The 25,465-nt window shown below is 46.0% G+C and overlaps 1 protein-coding gene across 1 annotated transcript in view; it reads left to right on the top strand.

The window, feature by feature from the left end:
• The window catches only part of ERICH6 (glutamate rich 6), a 131,971-nt gene that overhangs the window by 42,033 nt on the left and 64,473 nt on the right, over nt 1–25,465 (top strand). Inside the window, exons 4-8 of the mRNA XM_040428088.1 lie at nt 12,564–12,617; nt 13,919–13,977; nt 14,057–14,182; nt 14,508–14,609; nt 16,625–16,785. Of these exons, the coding sequence (XP_040284022.1) occupies nt 12,564–12,617; nt 13,919–13,977; nt 14,057–14,182; nt 14,508–14,609; nt 16,625–16,785 (502 nt within the window). The remainder of the gene's footprint in view (nt 1–12,563; nt 12,618–13,918; nt 13,978–14,056; nt 14,183–14,507; nt 14,610–16,624; nt 16,786–25,465) is intronic.

The following is a 25,465-nucleotide window of genomic DNA, read 5'->3' as shown; positions in this document are numbered from 1 at the left end:
TCACTATGTAGCTTAGTTATGTCTGTATGCTTAATTAGAAGAGGTAGGGTTTTGAGGGGGTACAGGAGTCTCGAGAAGCTTATTATTTTAATTAAATGAGTTCTTCCCAGAAGCGACAAGGGTAAATTATGCCATCTACGCAGTTCTTGTGTTATTTTAAGCACTAAGGGTGCATAATTAAGCTTGTACAAGGAGTCTGTTCTATGTACTACTTTAATTCCTAGATAGGTTATGTAGTCTCTTGCTACCGGTATGCCACATAACGTTGGATTTTGAAGAGCCCACTCCCTTTTTTTCTTCAATTGCAAGAGTGAGCATTTGGATATGTTAATTTTAAAACCCAAAAGTTTACCAAAGTCTGTAATGTTGTCTAATACCCCCTGGAGGTCCTCGCAGGGTTTTTCTAGAAATAACATATTGTCATCTGCGAAGAAAGCTACTTTTAGCTCTATCCCCTCAATCCTAAGTCCTTCAAATTTTCCCCTGGAGCTCAGATATCTAACACAGGGCTCCACCGCTAAGTTAAATAACAGCGGTGACAGAGGACACCCTTGTCTGGTGCCTCTGAATAATTCAAAAGGATCTGATAGAAAGCCTTGAATACTTATTCTGGCTTGTGGGCCGGAGTACAATTTGTCCAAGTATACCCGAAAAGAGCCCTTTCATCCCCAATTTATCCAACACCCGCCCTAGCCACTCCCAGTAAATGTTATCAAAAGCTTTTTCCGCGTCTAGCGTGACCAGGGCGGATGTCGAGAGCCCCTCCCACCCACCATATCTAGGGCCGCCAAGACTCTACAAACGTTTGTGAACGCAGATCTCCCCTTCACAAAACCCACCTGCTCCGGGCTAATCAAAGTCAGGAGTATTTGTGCTAACCTATTGGCCATTAATTTAGAAAAAAAAATTAGGTCTTGATTGATGAGGGAGATCGGGCGATAAGAGGCCAGATCTTCAGGAGATTTACCCTCTTTAGGGATCATTTTAATATGCACCATATTCATTTGTGATGTGAGATTCTCTCCCTTTAAAATCTCATTACCCACACAAGACAATAAAGGCGAGATCTGAACTTTTAGGATTTTATAGAAGTCACCCAGATACCCATCCGGTCCAGGGGTTTTATCCACTGGCAAACCAGCGATCGTGGTTTGTATTTCTTCTGCTGTGAAGGTCTTATTTAGATTGGCCATCTGTTCTGGGGACAAGGTTGCTAGGTTTAACCCCTCTAGCTAATTTGCCTCACCCTCTCTGCAGTCTCTAGGTTTGGATCACAAGGTGGAGTAATAATCTAATATATAAAGCTGAGTGTATGTGTGTATGTATGTCCGCTAAAGGAATCTGCACCATTGCATTTACAATCATGAAATGTAGCACACAGGTACATCATGTGTCCGGGAAGGTTTTAGAACAGGTCTCAGCTCTCTAGGACGTAGCGTTCCTGAGATATTACCAAAAAAAAATGCATTAGCCAATAGAAGCTTGGTCACATGACCCTTATCAGCCAATAGAAGCTCTCGGGTCCTTCAGCCTCCACATATAGTTTTACTTCAGGTTTCCATAACAACCCAGCCATTTATTTTCACTGCTATAGATGAGCTTTAACCTCTTAAGGACACAGGGCGTACAGGTATGCCCTAATGTCCTGGTACTTAAGGACACAGGGCGTACCTGTACCTGTGGCCCACACTAGTACGAGCAGCTCTGGGGCTCGTACTAGTTTTCCGGCCCACCAGATAAGTCCACCTGAGCCCCCTACCGGTGAACTTGCATGGTGTACCCCAGAGGATTTTGAGCCCGTGATTCCTGATTTTGTTGGCCAAGCAGGAATCCAGATTCCCACAGTGGGCTTCACTGAATATGACTATTTTAGTCTTTTTTTCAGTGACCACTTTGTGAATCTGATGGTGGAGCAAACAAACTTGTACGCCCAACAGTTCATTGCTCAACACCCTGGCTCCTTTTTGGCTAGGGCTGGTGGCTGGACCCCGGTCACTGCAGCCGAGATGAGGATATTTTGGGGCCTCGTGCTGCACTTGGGCCTAGTCAGAAAACCCAGTGTCAGGCATTACTGGAGTGGGGACGTCCTCTACCAGATCCCACTTTACAGTACGGCCATGACACGTACCCGGTTTGAGGCCATTCGGAAATGCCTGCATTATGCTACTATGGGACCATGCAGCAAAGACTCATGGTGGCGTAACTTCTTATTGTAGGACTAACATAAACCAAAACCCAACTTGGTAAAGTAAACATAATATGCAAAACTAAATGATATTCTTAATATAAAGAAATTAAATGTCGTGGACTTCTCCTTTTTCTGGCATCTTGCGACACTCCATTCCCTCCCAGCTTAATCTTTGTCGGGGAAGAAAACTGTTCAATGCAGCTAATTCTTCATGGCTTCGTGTCCATTAAAGCTATCAATGTCTCTTGACAGAAAGTAACTTAACGTCTGTTTCACCTTTGGTCCTTCGTAGACGTGGTGGTACCATCTATCCCTTTGTTTGCTGATCCCGAAGGTGATTCCGCTGACTTCTTCCGCATATTGCCTGACTCACTCCTGGCCATCTCATATTTTCCTCCTTGGTCTAGTTGATACGGGCCTTGGGCAAAGAAGTCCTCTGCGTCCAGTGCAGATTGGAAAGTCTTGTAGGAGGCATTTGCGCATCTAGCACGTAGCAGTGCTGGGTAAAGCAATTGGAAGCGTATATTACACCGATATAGCGAGGTGCAAATGGGGCTGAAGGTTTTTCTTTGCTTTGTAACCGCTGCAGAGTAATCATTAAAGAGCATCATTTTGTGCCCTTGGTTATTCAGCGGTTCTTTATGAGCCCAATAGACTCGAATGATGTCCTCCTTATCAGTGAAGTCTAAATATTTCATAATGACCTGCCGTGGCTTTGGAAATCTCTCCACATTTTCTTTGGGACCGTCTGCCGCGTTCAGGTTAGGGCCTAGGCGGTGCACACGCTACACTTTTCTCGGAATAGCTGTTAGGCCCAATGCTTTTGGTAAATCCACCTCACAAATGCGCCTCAGCTCTGCGCCCGGAACTCCTTCTGGTAGGCCTACCAGACGTAGATTACTGCGGCAGGAGCGATTTTCTAAATCGTCAACCTTGTTCTTTAGATCCTCAATTGTCCACTGTAGCAGTGCCATCTTGTTATTTGTGCCTCCAAGATCCTTCTCCATACGAAAGCTTCTTGTAACTCTGACAGTGCTGCTTGTACTGTCGCCGATAAAGAAGCTTTTAGATCGGGGGCTAGATGACTCGCCACCTCTATCGTAAGGCATTTCAGATCGGTGGCTGGAAGTGGATTAGTTCCAAACATGTCCTCTTGGGAGTGAGTTGGCTGGAGATCGGGTGGCATAGTAATCGGGTCCTCGCTGCCTTGCATCGCCACCATCTTTGACATGATGTTTAGCTGCCTGCTGCCCGGGTCTTCTCCTTTGTTCAGCCTCTTCCCGCTCTTCAAAATGTACCTCTCCATACAGCTCGGTAAGTCTTGCGGGGGGACCCACACAATGGTAGAGGAAAGCTGAGCCCTTTGGCGGTTTGGAGAGAGTTATTTCACTGGGAGATGTAGCGGAGCTCCGCTAGTCGCGTCTCTCCATCCCAGCGCCGGAACCAGAAGTCCTGTATTTGTTTTTTATAATAGCCGCGCAGTAACCTGCAAAACTGCACAGCCATAAGGAAGAAGACTAAATAAACAATTACAGTACAAACCAAAAGTTTGGACACACCTTCTCATTCAAAGAGTTTTCTTTATTTTCATCACTATGAAGGCATCAAAACTATGAATTAACACATGTGGAATTATATACATAACAAACAAGTGTGAGACAACTGAAAATATGTCATATTCTAGGTTCTTCAAAGTAGCCACCTTTTGCTTTGATTACTGCTTTGCACACTCTTGGCTTTCTCTTGATGAGCTTCAAGAGGTAGTCCCCTAAAATGGTTTTCACAACTTCCGGTTCCGGCGCCAGCATGGTGAGACGCAGCTAACCTCGGCTCCGTGCAGTCAAACCTCAGTGGACTATTTCTCCCCTGCACCCCGGACAAGTTTCGGGACTACCGATACCACTAGCACAGCGGGAGTTTATGGATCGCTATATACTAAATATGGGGACAAGAAGTAAGTCAAAAGGCCAGAATAAAGCTCTGAAGTCTGCAGCGCGGGAAAGTGAAGGGGAGGAGGAAGGCGCTCTCATGTCTGTACAACAGACGACAATGGAAGGGCACGCAGCGCCGGAAGAAACTGATCTCAGAGGAGACGATGCTGGCATTGATTATGTTAAGCTGGCAATAGAATTGGCTAATAGGATCCTACCTGATTTGCAAGAATCCCTCGCCAGCACAGTGGGACATACACTTCAGTCCCTACAAGCAACTGCAGCAGAGCACGGGTCAAGGTTGGAGAGCGCAGAGACCCGTATACAAATACTAGAAGAGTCGTGCTCCGACCTGCGCACGTTGCTGGAGAAAGCAGAAAGGGAGACAGCGTCCATAAAAATGAAAGTGGACGATCTGGAAAATCGTTTGCGTAGGAGCAACCTGCGTATATTGGGACTAAAAGAGTATATCCCATCACAAGATTTGATTGCAATTTGCGAACAAGAGATACCTTCGGTTCTGGGGCTTGAAAAATCATGCAAGGTGGAAAGAGCTCACCGTATAGGCCCAGACCTGAGATCAGGGGCAGACCGCAACTCAAAGGCTGCTTCAGCTTTACAGCAGAGACCGAGACCCGTCATAGTAAAATATCTGGACTTTACGGATAAGACGGCCATACTGCGACAGTACAAGCGGCAGGGGTCTTCACTTGAAATCCGAGGCCAGAAAGTTCTTATATTCGGGGACTAGTCCGTGGAGGTGCAAAAGAGGAGAAGAGAGTTCTCAGGGATCTGCTCAGAACTATATGAGAGACATACTAGGTTTGCACTCTTGTACCCAGCCCTTCTCAAAATATTCCACTCGGATCTACTTATACATCAGTAGAAGAGGCGATAACTCAACTGGATCTACAGCATCTGTCATCAAGACCCCCTGGCCGACGTCGACCATCAGAGAAGCCAGTTAAGTCCAAGGAGAATGACATAGAAGCTGCTGCGTCAAATATGGACATAAGCGGTGAACCGCGAAAGTGTCCCTCACGTTGATAGGGGTAATTGTATGATAAATTGTCAGGTTAATTACGTTCAGCAGAGCACATAGACTTAAAGATTGAACAAGGAAGGCCTTCAAACGTTCATGTTTTTGTTTGAAATAATACACAGAGTTTGACTGACCATGTTGGAAAAAAGTGAAGTCGATAGGAAGTGAGGAGAGGAATATGTTAACTTATAATGTTATTGAGAGTTATGAAGTTAGTGGGAATTTATTTCCGGGCAACTTGTCATGGAAACAGTTCGGGGCGGGAAGGGATTTGTTGTTTGTCTGGATGTATGCTCAAGTACCTAGGCCACATCCTCTCCATGCGGTAATACTATAATGCGAATTATATCATGGAACGTGAAGGGGCTTCGTTCCCAGGCCAAGAGAAATATGATCCTTAAACATTTGCAAAAATGCAGAGCTGATATTGCGTTGCTACAGGAAACTAATTTGGGCGCAGAAGATTTCACTCGCATGGAGAGAATGTGGGTGGGGAAAGCTATAGGATCAGAATCAGTAAGCAGGAAAGGAGGAACACTAATACTTTTTCATAAGAAATTGCAATTTGATATAATGACACATGCAACCGATGATGCGGGCAGATGGCAGATAGTGACTATGAAAACCTCAATGGGAGAGATAGGGTTAATTATTATATATGGCCCTAATGGAGATAATAAAAAGTTTTTTGAGGAGATCGGCGCACACCTGGGCACTTTACAGCAACGTAATGTTATCGTGGGGGGTGACATGAATACAGTGATGGAGAGCAGGGAGGACCGTAAATCGGTTAGACCACTGAAAAAGACAGTAGTAGGGAGAGAAAGAGTTTTAGAACAGTTGGCACGAGATCATGACCTCATGGATCCTTGGAGAACAGTTAACCCTGAGGGACGAGAATACACTTTCTACTCGGCTCCTAATGATTCATGGTCTCGTATCGATTATTTGTTGGTTTCGGCCTCCTTGTTCTCCATGATTGATAACCCCAGGATCCTAGATATGGTCATTTCGGATCTTGCCCCAATACAGCTGGATCTTAAAGAACAAGTGCAAAAAGGGTCTGATTATATATGGAGGTTTCCTACCTTCCTAGGGGAGAATGAAAACTTTAAAGACCTATTACGGGGATGGCATTTGGAGTTTCAGGCAGATAATGCTCAACACAGAGAGGATCCGACTTTATTATGGGATACTGAAAAAGCTGTTTTACGTGGTAAGATAATGTCCTATGTACACGCTCTAAAAGCAAGAACTAAAAAGAAATTAGGAGAAATGACAGATGTGCTTAGATAGGCATATTCGGAATTTCTTCAATTCCCATCTGAGCAAGCTAAATTAGAGTGGATAACCGCAAAGTAAAACTTTGAGCTGTGGTATACCAGATGGGAGAGGATGTATAGCTCACAGAAAGACTCTAAATTATTTAAATACAGGAATAAATCTGGGAGGCTGCTAGCGAAGTTGTTTAGGGGACCAAGAACCCAGTTAGTTTCTCCGACGTTGTTAGATGGGCAAGGTAAGCGTCAGAATAAGCCTGAGAGAGTCCTGGAGATCTTTAGAGATTATTATCTGAAATTGTATTCAGCAGGGCCTGATACCCAGCCATGCCTAATGCATTATCTTGATCAGACTGATATACGAAGCTTCAGGACAGCCAGCTCCTTGACCTTAATAAGCCAGTGTCAGTGGAAGAGGTCTCTAGGACAATTAAAAATATGCCGTCAGGAAAAGCACTAGGCCCAGGCTAATATACTGGTGAGTTCTATAAAATATTGAAAGATGATATATCACAAATGCTTACAGAGAGCTTTAACAAGGTTTTGGAGGGCATATATACGTCTCTTACCGAAACCTGGGAAAGATCTGCTTTTGCCATCGTCGTACAGACCTATATCACTGATAAACGTGGATCACAAGCTATTCTCTAAAATTATGGCTGATAGACTAGCTGACAAGCTGCCGAATCTAATTGGGCCATCTCAGGTAGGATTTGTAAAAGGCAGATCTGCAGTGTTTAATATGAGGAGGGTGCTGGCTGTCCTGGATTCTGTGGCTAGGAGTCCTCAATTAAAAGAATCACCTGCACTCCTCACAATAGATGCCGAGAAGGCGTTTGATAATGTGCATTGGGGATGGCTGGCGCAGGTATTAGATGCAATGAATATAAAAGGGGCCTTCCGAGCTTATATATCAGCTTTATACTCAGACCCTAAGGCACAAATAGTATTACCAGGCTTTCTCCCTCAATCTTTTCCACTTTTAAAAGGGACGAGGCAAGGATGTCCTCTTTCGCCATTATTGTTTAATATAGCAATCGAGCCATTAGCTAGGTATTTAGAAAAGTCAGAAACATTTGAAGGTATGAAAATAGGGTCAAGGGAGGTGAAATTATCACTATTCGCAGACGACATAATTATGTTCCTGGCAAACCCTTCCAGAGATATTCACCGAATATTTGAAGTGATAGAGGATTTGGGGAAAAGTTCAGGATTTAGAGTTAATATCGAAAAATGCGAACTCCTATATATAGGAAATACACCCTCAAAGAACAAGCCAATAATACATGAATGTCCCGTAACTATTTCAAAAAAGCATATCAAGTATCTAGGTATTAAAATTGAACCCTCGCCTCACTCTCTGTATAGCCTCAATTACACACCATTGATAAAGCAAATAAAACAAGAGTTAGAGAGATGGCAATCACTGCCCTTATCTCTGCTGGGTAGATGCCATTTGGTAAAAATGGTTAGTGTCCCCAAATTATTCTATCCTATGCAAACATTGCCCATCCTGATCAGACATAGTGATCTAAGGGAGTTAAATAAGGCCTTCTCACAATTCTTATGGTCCAAAAAGAGAGCTAGGATAGCCCTACAGAAGCTTTATTTGCCAGTGGAAAAGGGAGGGGTGCACTTCCCTGACCTTAGAAGATATAACTTGGCCAGTCTTTTCCGCCATTGTAGGGATTGTTTGGCTAAGACATCTTATTATTCAAACCTAATACTGGAAAAAGAACTAGCCCAGGGATGGGATCTGGGAGCATTATTGCACGCACACTTAGCTTCTTTACCAATGGATATTAAGAGCTCTATAATATTAAGAGACATTATTGTAACATGGAAGGAAGTGAGAAAATTATATAACTTATCCTTTAAGACTTCTAAATAAATGTCTCTATGGTCCCATCCAGAATTTGAGGTAGGAAACACTAATAAATTATTTCAACACTGGAGGCAGAAGGGGATTGATACTGTGCTACATTTATTGCATGTTCAAGAGCAAAGATATCTAACGTTACCAGAATTATGTGATAAGTATGGTCTTCATAACGGGCAGGAAATGCAGTACTATCAAATAATGCACTTTTGTAAGTCTAGGTTAAAACAGGTTTCCTCGGAATGTAAAGTTAATGGTTTTGATACATTACTCAAACAGATGGGAAATAAATGGTCACTATCAGACATCTATGGGCAACTTAGAGATAGGGATAATGATAAAACGGCAGCTACAATTAGTGGAGGATGGGGTAAACTATTGGTGAGCCAAGACTGGAGAGAGAAGATAATGACGGGGTGGATTAGGACAAGGAAAGCAGTAGTATGTGAAAAGTGGAGGGAAACTCAACTGAAATTAGTGCACAGAGCAATATACGCTTTCAACATAACTAGTACACGTAATACAGAGTCTTGGATAAATAAATGTCTAAAATGTGATCTCTTAAAGGCGGATTTGGATCACGGGATGTGGCTATGTCCTAAGACGCAACAGTACTGGGAATGGTTGCTGTCATGGATTAAAGACACCTGGCATATTGACTTACCATGCGAACCAGAAGTAGTTCTATTTCATGTATTCCCAGACACAATCCAAGTACCCAAACTGATAGATGGGGTGTTACTAGTAGCCTTGAAATGCTTATTGCAAAAATGGCTAGAATCTCAAACACCCACCGGTACAGAATTTCACAGTCTAATGAGGCATTTTCTGTTAATGGATCAATTAGATGCGGAGTCCAATAAAAACAAGGGTTCAGCAGCTTTTTTGAATAAATGGTCAAAATTTATTGTCAAACATTTATCAACAGAAGAAACACAAGCTCTCATGAATAACTTTAAACATACTGAGTGGTACTTACAGAAAGACATAAGAGGCACTCTAGGAAAGTTGAAAGTTTCATGAATTCAGAGAAATAGGTATAGGAGGTTTATTTTAGGTTTGCCTTTTCTGATTGCTCTTTGTATGGGCAAGGTAACAATACACTGCGTGCAGAATTATTAGGCAAATGAGTATTTTGACCACATCATCCTCTTTATGCATTTTGTCTTACTCCAAGCTGTATAGGCTCGAAAGCCTACTACCAATTAAGCATATTAGGTGATGTGCATCTCTGTAATGAGAAGGGGTGTGGTCTAATGACATCTACACCCTATATTAGGTGTGCATAATTATTAGGCAACTTCCTTTCCTTTGGCAAAATGGGTCAAAAGAAGGACTTGACAGGCTCAGAAAAGTCAAAAATAGTGAGATATCTTGCAGAGGGATGCAGCACTCTTAAAATTGCAAAGCTTCTGAAGCGTGATCATCGAACAATCAAGCGTTTCATTCAAAATAGTCAACAGGGTCACAAGAAGCGTGTGGAAAAACCAAGGCGCAAAATAACTGCCCATGAACTGAGAAAAGTCAAGCGTGCAGCTGCCAAGATGCCACTTGCCACCAGTTTGGCCATATTTCAGAGCTGCAACATCACTGGAGTGCCCAAAAGCACAAGGTGTGCAATACTCAGAGACATGGCCAAGGTAAGAAAGGCTGAAAGACGACCACCACTGAACAAGACACACAAGCTGAAATGTCAAGACTGGGCCAAGAAATATCTCAAGACTGATTTTTCTAAGGTTTTATGGACTGATGAAATGAGAGTGAGTCTTGATGGGCCAGATGGATGGGCCCGTGGCTGGATTGGTAAAGGGCAGAGAGCTCCAGTCCGACTCAGACGCCAGCAAGGTGGAGGTGGAGTACTGGTTTGGGCTGGTATCATCAAAGATGAGCTTGTGGGGCCTTTTCGGGTTGAGGATGGAGTCAAGCTCAACTCCCAGTCCTACTGCCAGTTTATGGAAGACACCTTCTTCAAGCAATGGTATAGGAAGAAGTTTGCATCCTTCAAGAAAAACATGATTTTCATGCAGGACAATGCTCCATCACACACGTCCAAGTACTCCACAGCGTGGCTGGCAAGAAAGGGTATAAAAGAAGAAAATCTAATGACATGGCCTCCTTGTTCACCTGATCTGAACCCCATTGAGAACCTGTGGTCCATCATCAAATGTGAGATTTACAAGGAGGGAAAACAGTACACCTCTCTGAAGAGTGTCTGAGAGGCTGTGGTTGCTGCTGCATGCAATGTTGATGGTGAACAGATCAAAACACTGACAGAATCCATGGATGGCAGGCTTTTGAGTGTCCTTGCAAAGAAAGGTGGCTATATTGGTCACTGATTTGTTTTTGTTTTGTTTTTGAATGTCAGAAATGTCTATTTGTGAATGTTGAGATGTTATATTGGTTTCACTGGTAAAAATAAATAATTGAAATGGGTATATATTTGTTTTTTGTTAAGTTGCCTAATAATTATGCACAGTAATAGTCACCAGCACACACAGATATCCCCCTAAAATAGCTAAAACTAAAAACAAACTAAAAACTACTTGCAAAAATATTCAGCTTTGATATTAATGAGTTTTTGGGGTTCATTGAGAACATGGTTGTTGTTCAATAATAAAATTAATCCTCAAAAATACAACTTGCCTAATAATTCTGCACTCCCTGTAGTATTAAGGTGGAGGTACATCCAGACAGTAGGGGTTGGGATGAGGGAGGGGGGTGGTGGGGTTTCTCTTTCTTTATTCATTATTCATTTATCAGACTTAATGCTCCCTATTGGTCATTGTCAGAAAATATATCATTGTTATAAATTGATACTTTTCAAATGTTTTTTTAAAAAAAAAAATGGTTTTTACTTTACAGGTGTGCCCTGTCAGGTTTAATAAGTGGGATTTCTTGCCTTATAAATGGGGTTGGGACCATCAGTTGCGTTGAGGAGAAGTCAGGTGGATACAGAGCTGATAGTCCTACTGAATAGACTGTTAGAATTTGTATTATGGCAAGAAAAAAGCAGCTAAGTAAAGAAAAACGAGTGGCCATCATTACTTTAAGAAATGAAGGTCAGTCAGTCAGCCGAAAAATTGGGAAAACTTTGAAAGTAAGGGCTATTTGACCATGAAGGAGAGTGATGGGGTGCTGCGCCAGATGACCTGGCCTCCACAGTCACCGGACCTGAACCCAGTCGAGATGGTTTGGGGTGAGCTGGACCGCAGAGTTAAGGCAAAAGGGCCAACAAGTGCTAAGCATCTCTGGGAACTCCTTCAAGACTGTTGGAAAACCATTTCAGGGGACCACCTCTTGAAGCTCATCAAGAGAATGACAAGAGTTTGCAAAGCAGTAATCAAAGCAAAAGGTGGCTACTTTGAAGAACCTAGAATATGACATATTTTCAGTTGTTTCACACTTGTTTGTTATGTATATAATTCCACATGTGTTAATTCATAGTTTTGATGCCTTCATAGTCATGAAAATAAAGAAAACTCTTTGAATGAGAAGGTGTGTCCAAACCTTTGGTCTGTACTGTATATCAATGATAAAACATCTACGAAAGTAAAGGCTTCTTGCACCAAAAGTGAAACTCTGATAGTAATAGATAGGGTCATATTTTCATATCAACAAAATTGGGAGGCAGAAAATGTGGCAGCAGCTAGCACCCTATTAGCATTCTTGCCCACCTCTACTTTGTCCTCTATTGAGTATGACGTACATGTGAATTACCCAGGAGCTCACAGGGTTTCTACACCGGCTCTCAAGTCATGGCTCACAGAAAACCTGACAGTATGAAAAAAAACTATATTCCAATTCTATTGACCAGAACATCATAAAACACATTATACAAGTATAAAACCATACAGCCTGGGCATGTGAAAGACCCAGTGTACCCCAACCTTTCATGTTATAAATTTCACAAGTCTATTCAAGGCAGGTAAGTGTAATTGAGTGAAGTATAAGGCATATTTGGCGGAGATGGGTAGAAGCAGTAGAAGTCAACTATGTCTGCCAAATCTTTTGGAACCTAGAGTGATAAAATGTATATACCAACCAGAGGAGGGTGATGGTTTGCTGGATACCACTTTCTCCTCTACAACCAGTCAGTTTGTTGGTGTAACATAATGGACAGTATATGGTATGTCATAGACGTTTGTAATATACAGCCACTTCACAGGAGCATTTTATTCTAGATCTCATCTCTGCAGTTTATTCTGCTTTATTCTGTAGATTTATGCATATTTTCCATTTTTAGAGGCGGATTCTCCTCTAACAATACTCCAATCTGATGTGACTGAGATTGAGGAAGGTAAGGAAGACAAAAGAAGAAGTATTTATACTGTATATCTCAGTATTAAAGGGAACTTGTCATCACTACAATGCAGTGTAATCTGCAGGCAGCAGGTTATAGAGCAGGAGGAGCTGAGCAGATTGATATAGAATTCTGTAGGAAAAGATTCATAGAAATCCCTGCTCTTTCAATGCTTAGAGAGTCCAGTGGATGGTCCTTCTCAGTCACTGACAGCTTACATGTATGTAGCTGTCAATCACCAAATAGCACCGCCCACTGGACTCCTATAGCGTACAGAAGAAAGAGTGGGGATTTTAATGAATAAAAGTCAAGTTAGGGTCCATTCACACGTCCGCAAGTGTTGTCCGCACCCACTCCGCAATTGTGCGGAACGGGTGCGGACCCATTCATTCTCTATGGGGACTGAATGGATGCACATCCGCATTCACATTTCCGGAGCGCTGGCCCGATTTCCGGTCCGCAGCTCCGTAAAAAAAATAGAGCATGTCCTATTCTTGTCCGCAATTGCGGACAAGAATAGGCAGTTCTATGGGGGTGTTGGCCGGGTGTATTGCGGATCCGCAATTTGCATGGATTTGAATGGACCCTTATACTGACTCCTTTCCCAGAAAACTATGGGCCAAATTTCTCATTAAGATTCACAATTTTAGTTGCGTGTAAAGTCATCAGGATCAGCCCTATTAAACCAGACATACCGCCTGGTAGGTTTGATCCTATTCATTAGAATACTTATATTCTGTGCAAATTGGTTGTGGCATAAAAGAGAAATAAAAAAAGACTTTTATTCTTTATACAAATGAGGGTTTCAGTGCACTGAGGGGTGTGGCCTGCACTGGAAAGCGGAGGTGCATTGAAGGGCTACGCCCGGCCCCTCAGTGCCCTGGAGGCCTCACTGGCATGAAGAATGAAAGTCTTTTTTAAAAACATTTTTTGTGTTTACAACTTTTTTCAATAGTACTTGCTCAAAGAGTTTTGTGTAAGTGCCATTGGTCCGCTGGCCTCACCACTTTCCTGATCAGCTTGAGGATCCGCCACATTTGTAATCTTCTACACTAGTTTTCTGGCATAGAAGAACACTGATATCTATACCAGTAGGGGCTGGTGGATCTCCCTTCAGGCGCACAGTGTGCACCTCGTCATAAATCAGACACCGCATCTGGCAGTGCTCCTGGTTATCATGGTCCGGAGAATGCCGCCAGGTTATGATCATTCTGGCCTGATATATCTATCTGCTCTAGAACATGCTGCCTGCAGAGTTTCCTTAAACTATTACCATTGATATCTTGTATTATTTACAGACTTATACTCTTCATTATCTGATGACTTGAGTGAGCTAAGCGTTCTTTGTGATATGGAGGTAAGAGGAATTCATCTCTTTTTTTCTTCTTACATGACTGAAGCTGCTAATAATATAAGTATGTGAGGTCTTCCTGTAGTTTTCTTATGATTATAGGACATACTTTGAGAAGCACCTCAAGACTTTGCCCTGTGTTGGCCCTCCTACTATCCTGGCCTACAAACGTGAATCCTCTGAAGACCACCGGCTCCTGGCAATGATGAAGGTGGTTAATTAGCTCTTGTATCATTTCATATGTGTAATGGAGCTGTAGTGCAGTCCTCACTGGTATCAGGTGATGGGAAATTCCTTTAGAACAGGCATGCGGCCCTCCAGCTGTTTCAAAACTACAACTCCCAGCATGCCCGAACAGCCATCAGCCTACAGCAGGGCATTGTGGGAGCTGGAGGGCCGCGGGTTGAGCATGCCTGCTCTAGAACTTTCCAGCAATCTCTTAGCAGCTCTGTGACATCTTATTCCCAGGGCGTCTTATGCAGTCAGTGTGAAATTTGCACGCTTGTTCTCCTGAATGTGCTTTTCTTCACATGCAGATCCTAAGGGAACAGTCTGGGAAGGAACTGTGTGAATTCTGTGGAAAACCGTTGAAACCATTTCCTCTAGAATATACCATAGATGCAGCATATTCTAATGAGGTAAATCTCTCCATGAATGAAACATTGGGCCATTGATCCTTAAAGGGGTTTTGTCACTTTAGCAAATGGCATTTATTATGTAGAGAAAGTTAATACAAGCCACTTACTAATGTATTGGGATGGTCCATATTGCTCCCTTTGCTGGTTTAATTCATTTTTTCATCACATTATATACTGATTGTTTCCATGGTTACGACCACCCTGCAATCCTGCAGTGGTGGCCGTGCTTGCATACTATAAAACAAGGGCCAGCCTATGCGAGCTCCCACAGTCCAGGCGACCAGAGAGGCCGGCATTTTTTTCTGTAGTGTGCAAGCATGAGCACCACTGGTCGTAACCATGGAAACGGGCAGTGTATAATGTGCTGGAAAAATGAATCCAGCCAGCAAAGGAGGCAATATGGACAATAACAATACATTAGTAAGTGCCTTGTATTAACTTTCGCTACATGATAAATGCCACTTGCTGAAGTGACAAAACCCCTTTAAAGAGCACCTGTTACCAGGATCAGCCAAAAAGTTCAAAAACTTGGTTTCCTCACCCTAGAGAATCCTGTTACTCAGTCTGAAAGTCCTTTAGGTGCTTTTTTTGCAAACTTGCATGTATCTTTTATTGAGGAGAGGCTTCTTTCTGGCCACCCTGCCATAACGCCCAGACTGGTGGAGTGCTGTGGTGATGGTTGACCTTCTGGAAGTTTATTCTATTTGCACACAGGATCTTTGGGGCTCAACCAGAGTGACCACAGAGTCCTTGGTCACCTCTCTTACCAAGGCCTTTTACCCCTGATTACTTAGTTTGGTGAGGTGGTCAGCTCTAGGAACAGTCCTGGTTGTTTCACACTTCTTCCATTTTAGAATTGTAGAGACCACTGTGCTCTTGGAAACTTTCAGTGCTGCACATATTTTTTGCATCCTTTTCCAGATCTGTGCCTCCACACAATCCTGTCTCTGAACTCTACAGGCAGTTCTTTCCTCCCATTGGCTTGGTTTTTGCTCTGATGCATTGGCAGCTATGAGACCTTATACACATAGGGCTGTGTCTTTCCAAATCATGTCCAATCAACTGAATTTACCACAGGTGGACACCAATCAAGGTGTAGTAACATCTCAAAGATTATCAATTGGGAGGCCACCAGAGCAAAATTTTAAGTGCCATAGCAAAGGTCTGAATACTTACCGGTATGTCCATGTAAAGGTTTAGTTTTTCCTTTTTTAATTAATTTGCAAGCATTTCTAAAATGTGTTCACCTTCTCATTATGGGGTATTGGGTGCAGAATGTTGGAGAAAATTAGATTTTTTAAAAATTTTACTTTAGCTCAAGGCCACAACATAACAAAATGTGAAAAAAGTGAAAGGGTCTGAAGACTTTCCAAATGAGCTGCATATTGTATATTCTATAGTCAAAAGGATAAAGTAATGTAAAGTCAGCAGGAGCTTAAAGGGGTCCTGCACTTTGTTTAAACTGATGATCTATCTTCTGGATAGATCATCAGCATCTATTCGGCGGGAGTCCGACACCCGGGACCCCCGCCGATCAGCTGTTTGAGAATGCAGCGGCGCTCCGGCAGCGCCGCGGCCTTCTCACTGTTTACCGCAGGCCAAGTGACGTCACGACTAGTATCACTGGCCTGAGCGCGGCTAAGCTCCGTTCCCTTGATTGGAGCTTAGCCCCGCCCAGGCCAGTTGATACAAGTCGTGACGTCACTGGGCCTGCGGTAAACAGTGAGAAGGCCGCGGCGCTGCTGGGGCGCCGCTGCATTCTCAAACAGCTGGGACCCCCGCCGATTAGATGCTGATGATCTATCCAGAAGATAGATCATCAGTTTAAACAAAGTGCAGAACCCCTTTAAGGTTTAGTCATTGAGAACTAACATCAACAGGGAATCCAGAGGATCCTCGCTATGCAGCAATCTTACTGGTTTTCAGAAGCAGGACATGGTTGCATATATCTGTCCTGGAAATATGGATGACGCAGTCAGTTTGAAGCTAATAAAACTGACATAAGACTCTTTCAGATTTTTTGCTGCAGGCAGTTTAGAAACATGTTCCAGTCTCTGCTTCAAGAAGAGAAGCGCCTGCTTCAAAAAGATGAAATTGAGTTGATCTCGGTTGCTCCTCATGGGCCTTATGGAAGTGAAGTAGAGAGACAAAAAGCGAAGGAGAAAACTGCACAGAGGTAACATCCTATGTCCGCTGCTCTTTCTCACATGTTTTTCTGGAAGACTAATTGTTTATATGGAAATCCATGTCATGACCACCGACTCACTTCTAGAGGAATATATCCATAAAATGTCCTGGAACATTTCATAGTGACATTGCTATTGTAAAATATTAATTTTCTATCAACATTCACATTAACTCTTTTCAGCCCATCACTGCAGAAAAATGTGTATCCCCAACTAGTACTAGCATAGCATAGTGTAGTGAGAATGACGGATGCAGGAGAGCACTAAGGGGGTTATTCACATGAAGCGTTATGCAAGGCTTGCAAGAGGGCGTTAGCTATTGATCGTAACAATTTGCTCGGTGAGAAATGTGAGGCTAGCAAGGATAATACACTAACATTTGTTACAAATTACAGCAGCCAATTTACTAATGTTTGTAGTAATTTATACAAGTATATTCCACTCTTGATGCATGATTTGGCCACGCCTGCCATTAGAGCAGTGGCCAGAAGATCTCCCACTTCAGGTACTACATTATCTCCTATCTACAGTAGGATGCTATAGATGCGGCAACCCCAGATGTAAGCTTTCCAACCTGATAAAAAAATGTCAAGAGACCTCCACAGTACCCCGTCTCCTTAACAGTGATTTACACAATAACCCGCCCCCTTAATAGTGACCTCCACAGAGCTCTGTTCCCTTAAAATTTTATCTCCAGAACACCCCGCCCCCTTAACAGTGACCTCTAGAGCACCCTGCCCTTTAACACTGACCTCCATAGCGGACCTTCCCTTAACTGTGACCTCTACCGTTCCCTGCCCCCTTAAACAGAAACCTCCACAGCACCCGACCCTTTAACTGTGACCTCCACAGCATCCTGTTCCCTTAACAGAGACCTCCACAGCGGCCGCCCCTTTATTAGTGACCTCCACAGTACCCTGTCTCCTTAACAGTGATTTCCACAACACCCCGCCCCCTTAACAGTGGCCTCTACATCAATCTGCCCCTTAACACTGACCTCCATAGTGGACCGTCCCCTTAATTGTGACCTCCTCATTACTGGTTTTAGGCAGGACAGTCCGGCTTTCAGATTCCCTTTCCTCCGTCCGGCGCAGGGCCTGGACAGACACAGGGATGTCCTTTTGAACAGCTCACTCTCACACTGTGCTGTCTGAGCGTGAGCTGCAGGGAGAAAGTCACCTTCCCTCCCACCCCTGCAGCTGACAGAAGTTGATTTTTACCATCATTTTTTAAATCCCGTCGGCTGTGGAGTGGGAGGGGCGTGGCCTAATCGGGTCAGAGGCGTGGCTTGGTGGGACCTGGGGGCGGGGTTTTTAAGTTCGTCTTTTGAGGGTGGTCTGAATGGCCACCCTACCTGCCCCCTGAACTGTGACTTCCACAGCACTCCGCTCCCTTAACAGTGTCATCCACAGCACCCTGCCCCTTTAAAGGAAATCTGTCACCAGGATAATCGCTATTGAAGTAAAGCCATGGCGTGTCTGGGCTCCTTCCTGCAAGAGTGACGCCCCTCTGGGCACCTTACTGGCTCATTTGCATACCAAATAAACTGGATTTTCAGAGGGTAAAAAACATTGATTGCTGGAACAAAGGCACATCTGGAAATAAGGTACTAAGTGCTATTAGGGTATTCCTAATACTACTTTTCGTGATTGTAAATGTGACGGTGCGGATTCCTTTAGCGGACATACATGCACGCACACGCACATACATACACTCAGCTTTATATATTAGATTAGACATTATGCCCGTTACAAAAACTGGCGCTAGAATTGGCCGGTGCGCAGAGCAATCATCACACCGCGTTCCATGGACAGCGCGGGCAGCGTGTGTGGCGGCGTTGAACGGCCGGTGCTCGGGGTGTGGTCGATACGGGCGGCGTTGATCGGTGGCTGTGGCTGGTGGCACTGACTGATGGCTGAGACGGCTGGCACTGTCTGATGGCAAAGAGGACTGACACTGACTTGTGGCTGAGACTGCGGGCACTGTGACTGGTGGTGCTGAGACTGCTGGCACTGTTACTGGTGGCAATCACTGATGGCAAAGATGGCTGGCACTGACTGGTGGTGCTGAGACTGTATCTGTGTCGGACAGGACTGTAATGGCGGCGCTCCTGTTTTATTTAATGGCGGCGCTCAAACTGACCCAGCACACGATAATAACGGCGCGCTTCTGTGGGCGGTCCGTGCGGGATGTGCGGCACCCTGTTTTTATTGGCCGCCGCAATTGTGGGCGGTATCGGCGGCGTGTAGGACAGCACTGTTGCTGTGGGCGGTTGTGTTTTTATTGGCCGCCAGCGTGCTAATGTGGGCGGTCCAGGCGCTCGGCGCAATTGTGGGCAGTACCTGCGGTGTGTGGGGCGGCTTTGATGTTACCGCGCTGTTGCTGTGGGTGGTTCAGGAGGCCTGAGGTGCGCCGTGTTTCTATTGGCCGGCGGCGCGCTGATGTGGGAGGTCCGGATGGCTGTGTGATGTGCTGCTATTCTATTGGCTATTCTATTTTATTATATAGGTTAGGATGATTGTATTGACGTGTTTTTTTTAACTGCCTTTCCATCTGCTTTTTAATTATGTGCCAGTATAATCTGCATGACTTGGTTCTGACCCCTCCCGGTGGAGGGACTGGCATCATGTCATTTCCCATGGGTTTTAAATTGCACATTACTTGTACTAGACAATGGCTATGATTAAGAATATTTTTTATCTGAAACATGTAAGCGAGTTCTGGTTTACTGTATTTTGTATATGCTGCAATAATGAAGAAACAGCTTTTATGAGATCATCCTGCAGTGCGGAAGCTTCCTTTTTCTATTTGTGCTAGTCCACAGGAGTGCACTAAGCTGCATGAAACTGAGAATTTTTACTAATCCTGAGTGGGTCAGGCTGGATGATAAATTTGGTGCATGGTGAGACACTTTTATCTAAGGCCCCTTTCACACGGGCGAGAATTCCATGCGGGTGCAATGCATGAGGTGAACGCATTGCACCCGCACTGAATCCGGACCCATTCACTTCTATGGGGCTGTGTATGCAGCCAGCCAGTAGCGCAGGGGCAACACGTGAGGTGCACGGTGGACCGATGAGGGGTCAAGTAATAACACACAGTTCATCAGTTTACTCACGGTTAGCAGAAAGCCTCCCTGGGCTGGCAGCACAGTGTTGAGGTGGACAGCACGAAATCCTCCGGGGCACGCTCTGTGGTGGGGAAGCATCAGCCAAGATGGTGGTTGAGGTGCCCTTGATTTTAAGGGGGCTTAGGGTGCTTGTTGCGGCTGAGTCCCTTGAAGGTTTTTGTCGTGACGCCAGTACCGTTAATGGTGGTACAACCATTAGTAGTAATAATGAGTTAGACAGTGGTAAGATGCAACTCACAACTTTTACTGTTGATAACTTTGGTTGCAGCAGTACAAAAATGCAGTCTCTTGATGTTAACAGAGTTCATTCTGCAAATCCACTGTTTCTAGGCTTTTCAGGTTTGACTTGGAGCTTAGCCGGATATTTTCTGTATCAGTGTAATTTGGTGAGGTGGCCGGAGGCTATGGTATCCTTCACCTGAATATCCGAAAGGTCCTTGATGCCTGACTTGTGGCTTTTATCCTTTGGATAGATAAGTCCTTTTTCCTTGTCCCTTTTTGGACTAAACTTTCATCAGAGCAGAAGTGCTAGATCTGCACTCTTTCACTCTCAGCATCAGTCTTCTACTCACTGATCTCAACTGTCCTGTCTCCACTCAACTGAACTGACTCCACTGCCTAACTAGGCCTGAACTAGGTATATATAAGACCTGAACTTTATCCCCATCTAGTGGTGGGATGTATAAATTACACCTAATCTGCCTGGTAACAGGGATTTTGCAGATAAATTGTACAATACCGCAAAATACAATTGTTAAGACAAAAATGCTTTTAAGCAGTGCCCACACACACGTAGTGGGACGCTGCATACCCCCATGGTAAAATGTAAGTCGACCTCGACACATTCTTGACTCGATGTTGTATCTTCCTGTAAGATATAAAAAAGGGAAAAGCATGCATGAATAGGAAAATAATGCCATAACTTCCATTCTTGTACTTCTTGTTGTCACGGAACCATGAACCAGACGTACAACAAGAGATAAGTGAAAATAAGAAGGCTTTATTGAAAATAAAGCTGTAAAGCAAAAGTCCAAACGGATGGTGAAACCGAGCAGAGTCTTTGCGAAGCCAGAGGTCAGGAACCAGAAGGGTAGTCAGACGAAGCCAGGATCAGGAACCAGCAGGGTAGTCAGACGAAGCCAAGATCAGGAACCAGCAGGGTAGTCAGACGAAGCCAGGATCAGGAACCAGAAGCAGCAGCAGTCTTAGAAGCATGTGAACACAAGAGGACCAAGCAAGGAACTGAAGCCACAGACCTCCTATATATATGAGCTAGGCATCCAGCTCCAACCAGTGGGAAGGAGGAGCCGCAGGGTGGAAGGCTACAAGAAACCCAGAAACCAAGATGGCCGCCAGCACATGTCAAACGAAGGAGAACAGCAGGAAGGTAAGACCATGACAGTACCTCCCCCTCAAGGGCCCCTCCTCCGCGGAGCACAAAACGGTTTCTGAGGGAAGCGTGCGTGGAAGGCTCGGAGCAAGGCAGGAGCATGGACATCTGCGGAGGGAACCCAGGAACGCTCCTCTGGACCATAACCACGCCAATGGACCAAAAACTGCAACCGACCGCGGACCAGGCGTGAGTCCAGGATATTGCTCACCTCATATTCCTCACGATTGCCCACTTGGACCGGACGAGGCCGAGGAACCGAGGAAGTGAAACGATTACACACCAGTGGCTTCAACAGGGAGACATGAAACACGTTGGAGATCCGCATGCCAGGAGGAAGCGCAAGGGCATAGGCTACCGGGTTTACCCTGCGAAGCACTCGGAAGGGACCAACAAAGCGAGGCGCCAGCTTGGGAGTGGGCACTCGAAGGTTGAGGTTGCGGGTGGACAACCATACACGGTCTCCGACCTGGTAGGAAGGAGCAGGCGCTCGTCTGCGATCAGCCTGGAGTCTCTGGCGCTGCGCAGAGACCTCAAGGGACTTCTGGATCAGTACCCAAGAAGCACGTAGGACGGAAAGGTGATCCTCCACAGCCGGAATATCCTGGGGAGAGAATACCTCCGGTAACACGGCAGGTTGGAACCCATAATTGGCCATGAAGGGAGACGTCCCAGAGGAAGAGTTCACCGCCGTGTTCCTGGCAAACTCAGCCCAAGGCAGGAGGTCAACCCAATTGTCTTGGTGATCGGAGACATAGCAACGAAGGAATTGCTCCAAGGCCTGATTGGATCGTTCTGCGGCCCCATTGGACTGAGGGTGGTAGGCCGAGGAGAAGGAGAGATGAATCCCCAACTGGGAGCAAAAGGCGCGCCAGAACCTGGACACAAACTGACTCCCCCGATCCGACACAATCTCCTTGGGCAAACCGTGCAACCGGAAGACCTCCCTGGCAAAAATCGTGGCCAACTCTTGTGCAGAGGGTAACTTCTTGAGAGGAACACAGTGGCACATTTTGGAAAACCGATCCACAATCATGAGAATGACCGTATGGCCTCGGGATGCAGGGAGGTCCACAATGAAATCCATCCCCAGGTGTGACCATGGGCGCTCCCCGGTGGCTATGGGTTGCAGAAGGCCCAACGGAAGGTGCCGAGGGGACTTACTCTGGGCACAAACGGAGCATGCCGCTACATATGCGGCGATGTCGGAAAGTAGGGAAGGCCACCAGAACAGACGTGAAACAGCCCAGGACAGCTGATTCTTTCCAGGATGCCCCGCGGTCTTGGAGTTATGGTAGGTTCGCAACAACCGAGTGCGCAACTCCTCAGGCACAAAACATCTGCCGTTGGGTCTCCCAGAGGGAGCACCAGATTGAGCCGCCAAAATCTGCTCACCCAGGGGAGAGGTCAGGCTGGTGCGAATGGCGGCCAGGATCTGATTCGGAGGTATGACCGAAGTCGGAATCGACTCCTCCCTGGACAGCTCGGAGTACTGCCGTGATAAGGCATCCGCCCTGATGTTCTTGGAACCGGGTAGGTAGGAGACCACGTAATTAAAACGTGACAAGAACAGAGCCCATCTGGCCTGACGTGGTGTCAATCTCTTGGCCTCAGAAAGGTAGGTCAGATTCTTGTGGTCCGTCAGGATGAGAACCGGAACCACCGAACCCTCGAGCAAGTGCCTCCATTCTTTAAGGGCCTGCACGATGGCCAATAACTCCCTGTCACCAATCTGATAGTTGCACTCCGCGGAAGACAGTTTCCGGGAGTAAAACCCACAGGGAAGCAGAGGACCCTCTGGTGTTCTACGCTGAGACAGAAGGGCGCCTACTCCCGTCTCAGACGCGTCCACCTCGAGGACAAAGGGCAACCCAGGGTTGGGATGCGACAGAATCGGAGCCGACACAAAGGCGGACTTTAGGGCCTCAAAAGCTCGGATGGCCTCGAGCGGCCAGACCTGGGAATTACTGCCCTTCCTGGTCAGATCCGTGAGAGGCTTGGCAAGCATGGAAAAGTCCCTGATGAACTTCCGATAATAATTGGCGAAGCCCAAAAAGCGCTGCAGGGAACGAAGACCACTGGGCTGGGGCCACTGTAAGACAGCCGAAACCTTCTCAGGATCCATGGAGAACCCCTCAGCGGAAATGATGTAACCTAAGAAGGTTACCTGGGATCGGTGAAATTCGCATTTCTCAAGCTTACCGAACAGCTTGTTCTCTCGTAACCGTTGCAACACTCGTCTGACATCCAGAATGTTGGCCTCCATGGATTCAGAATATACCAAGATGTCATCCAAATAGACCACCACACACTGCTGCAACAGGTCACGGAAAACATCGTTGATGAATTCCTGAAAGACTGCGGGCGCATTGCACAACCCAAAGGGCATAACCAAGGATTCATAATGACCGGTCCTGGTGTTAAACGCGGTCTTCCACTCATCGCCCGCCTTGATCCTTACCAGGTTATATGCCGCCCTCAGGTCGAGTTTGGTAAAGACCGTGGCCCCTTTAAGGCGATCGAACAGCTCGGAAATCAAGGGTATCGGGTAAGCGTTCTTGATCGTGATGCGATTGAGACCCCTGTAATCGATGCAAGGCCTCAACTCACCGCCCATCTTTTTCACAAAGAAAAATCCAGCCCCTGCCGGGGACGAAGATTTGTGAATGTGTCCGCGTGAAAGCGCCTCCCTCACGTACTCCTCCATGGCCTCATTCTCCGCTACCGACAGTGGATAGACTTTGCCACGAGGAGGAACGGCACCAGATTGTAACTCTATGGCACAATCGTATGGGCGGTGCGGAGGTAGGGCAACCGCGCGCACCTTATCGAATACATCCCGGTACTCCTCGTATTCAGGAGGCAACAGAGAGTCCGAGGAAGTACACAGCAACTTGACAGACCCATGGATGCAACTAGCCCCACACTGCGGTGACCACGAGAGGATCTCGACCGATCTCCAATCGAAAGTTGGATTATGCTTCTGGAGCCAGGGGTACCCCAAGACCACCGAGTAGTGTGGAGACGAAATAACCTGGAGGCAGACCGACTCTCTGTGAACGGCACCAATGGCTATCCCCACTGGAAGGGTCTCATGAGTCACGTGTGGCGGCAGAAGGGGTCTGCCGTCTATCGCCTCAAGAGCCAGTGGGGAACCTCGAGCCTGCAGAGGAATGGAATTGGCGGCAGCGAACACACTATCAATGAACAAACCACCAGCACCAGAGTCCACCAACGCCTGGGTCGTCACCGAGCCCCCGACCCAGGAGAGGACAACAGTGATCAGTGGTTTGTCAACACGGGAAACCGGGGACGAGGAGACTCCACCCAAGATCTGCCCCCGACAGGATCTCAGGTACGAGCGTTTTCCCGGACGGTTCGGACATGCCAACCGAAAATGCCCACCGAGACCACAGTACATGCATCGGCCCTCGCGTCTCCGGAGTGCCCTCTCCCCCTCGGACAGGCGAGCAAACCCCAGCTGCATGGGTTCACCCCCAGACAAGTCATCCCCAGGAGGCGTGGGAGGAGAGGGAGGCACGGGTGGGACAGCAAACGTAGGCACCAATCTGTTAGAAGACCTCCGCAGGTTCTCCTTAAAGGAAGGTCTCTCCCTGAGTCTGGTGTCAATCAAAATCAGGAAAGAAATAAGAGACTCGAGCTCAACTGGTAGGTCCTTAGCTGCAACCTCATCCTTCAAGGCATCCGAGAGACCATGAGAGAAAGCAGCGACCAGAGCCTCATTATTCCAGCCCACCTCTGCTGCCAGGGTACGAAACTCAATGGCGTATTCAGCTACGGATCGTGAACCCTGTCTGATGGACATAAGGAGCTTCGCAGCAGAGGCAGCACGAGCCGGCACATCGAATACCTTCCGAAGAGAAGCAACAAAACCGGAAAACTCGGCAACCACCGGATTGTTGTTCTCCCATAAAGGGCTGGCCCAGGCCAAGGCCTTGTCCGAGAGCAGCGAGATCAAGAAGCCCACCTTTGATCTCTCAGTAGGAAAGGCATGTGGCAGCAACTCGAAATAAATGCCCACCTGGTTAAGGAAACCTCGGCACTGAGTTGGCTCTCCCCCAAAGCGCTGTGGAAGAGGGGCAGAACCGGTCATACCCCGAAACACCGCAGGCGCAACAACAGGTGTCGG

The sequence above is a fragment of the Bufo bufo genome, chromosome 4 (assembly GCF_905171765.1).
Source record: "Bufo bufo chromosome 4, aBufBuf1.1, whole genome shotgun sequence".
NCBI lineage: Eukaryota > Metazoa > Chordata > Amphibia > Anura > Bufonidae > Bufo > Bufo bufo.
Note: the sequence above shows the minus strand (reverse complement) of the source record. Positions and strands in the feature narration are given on the sequence as shown.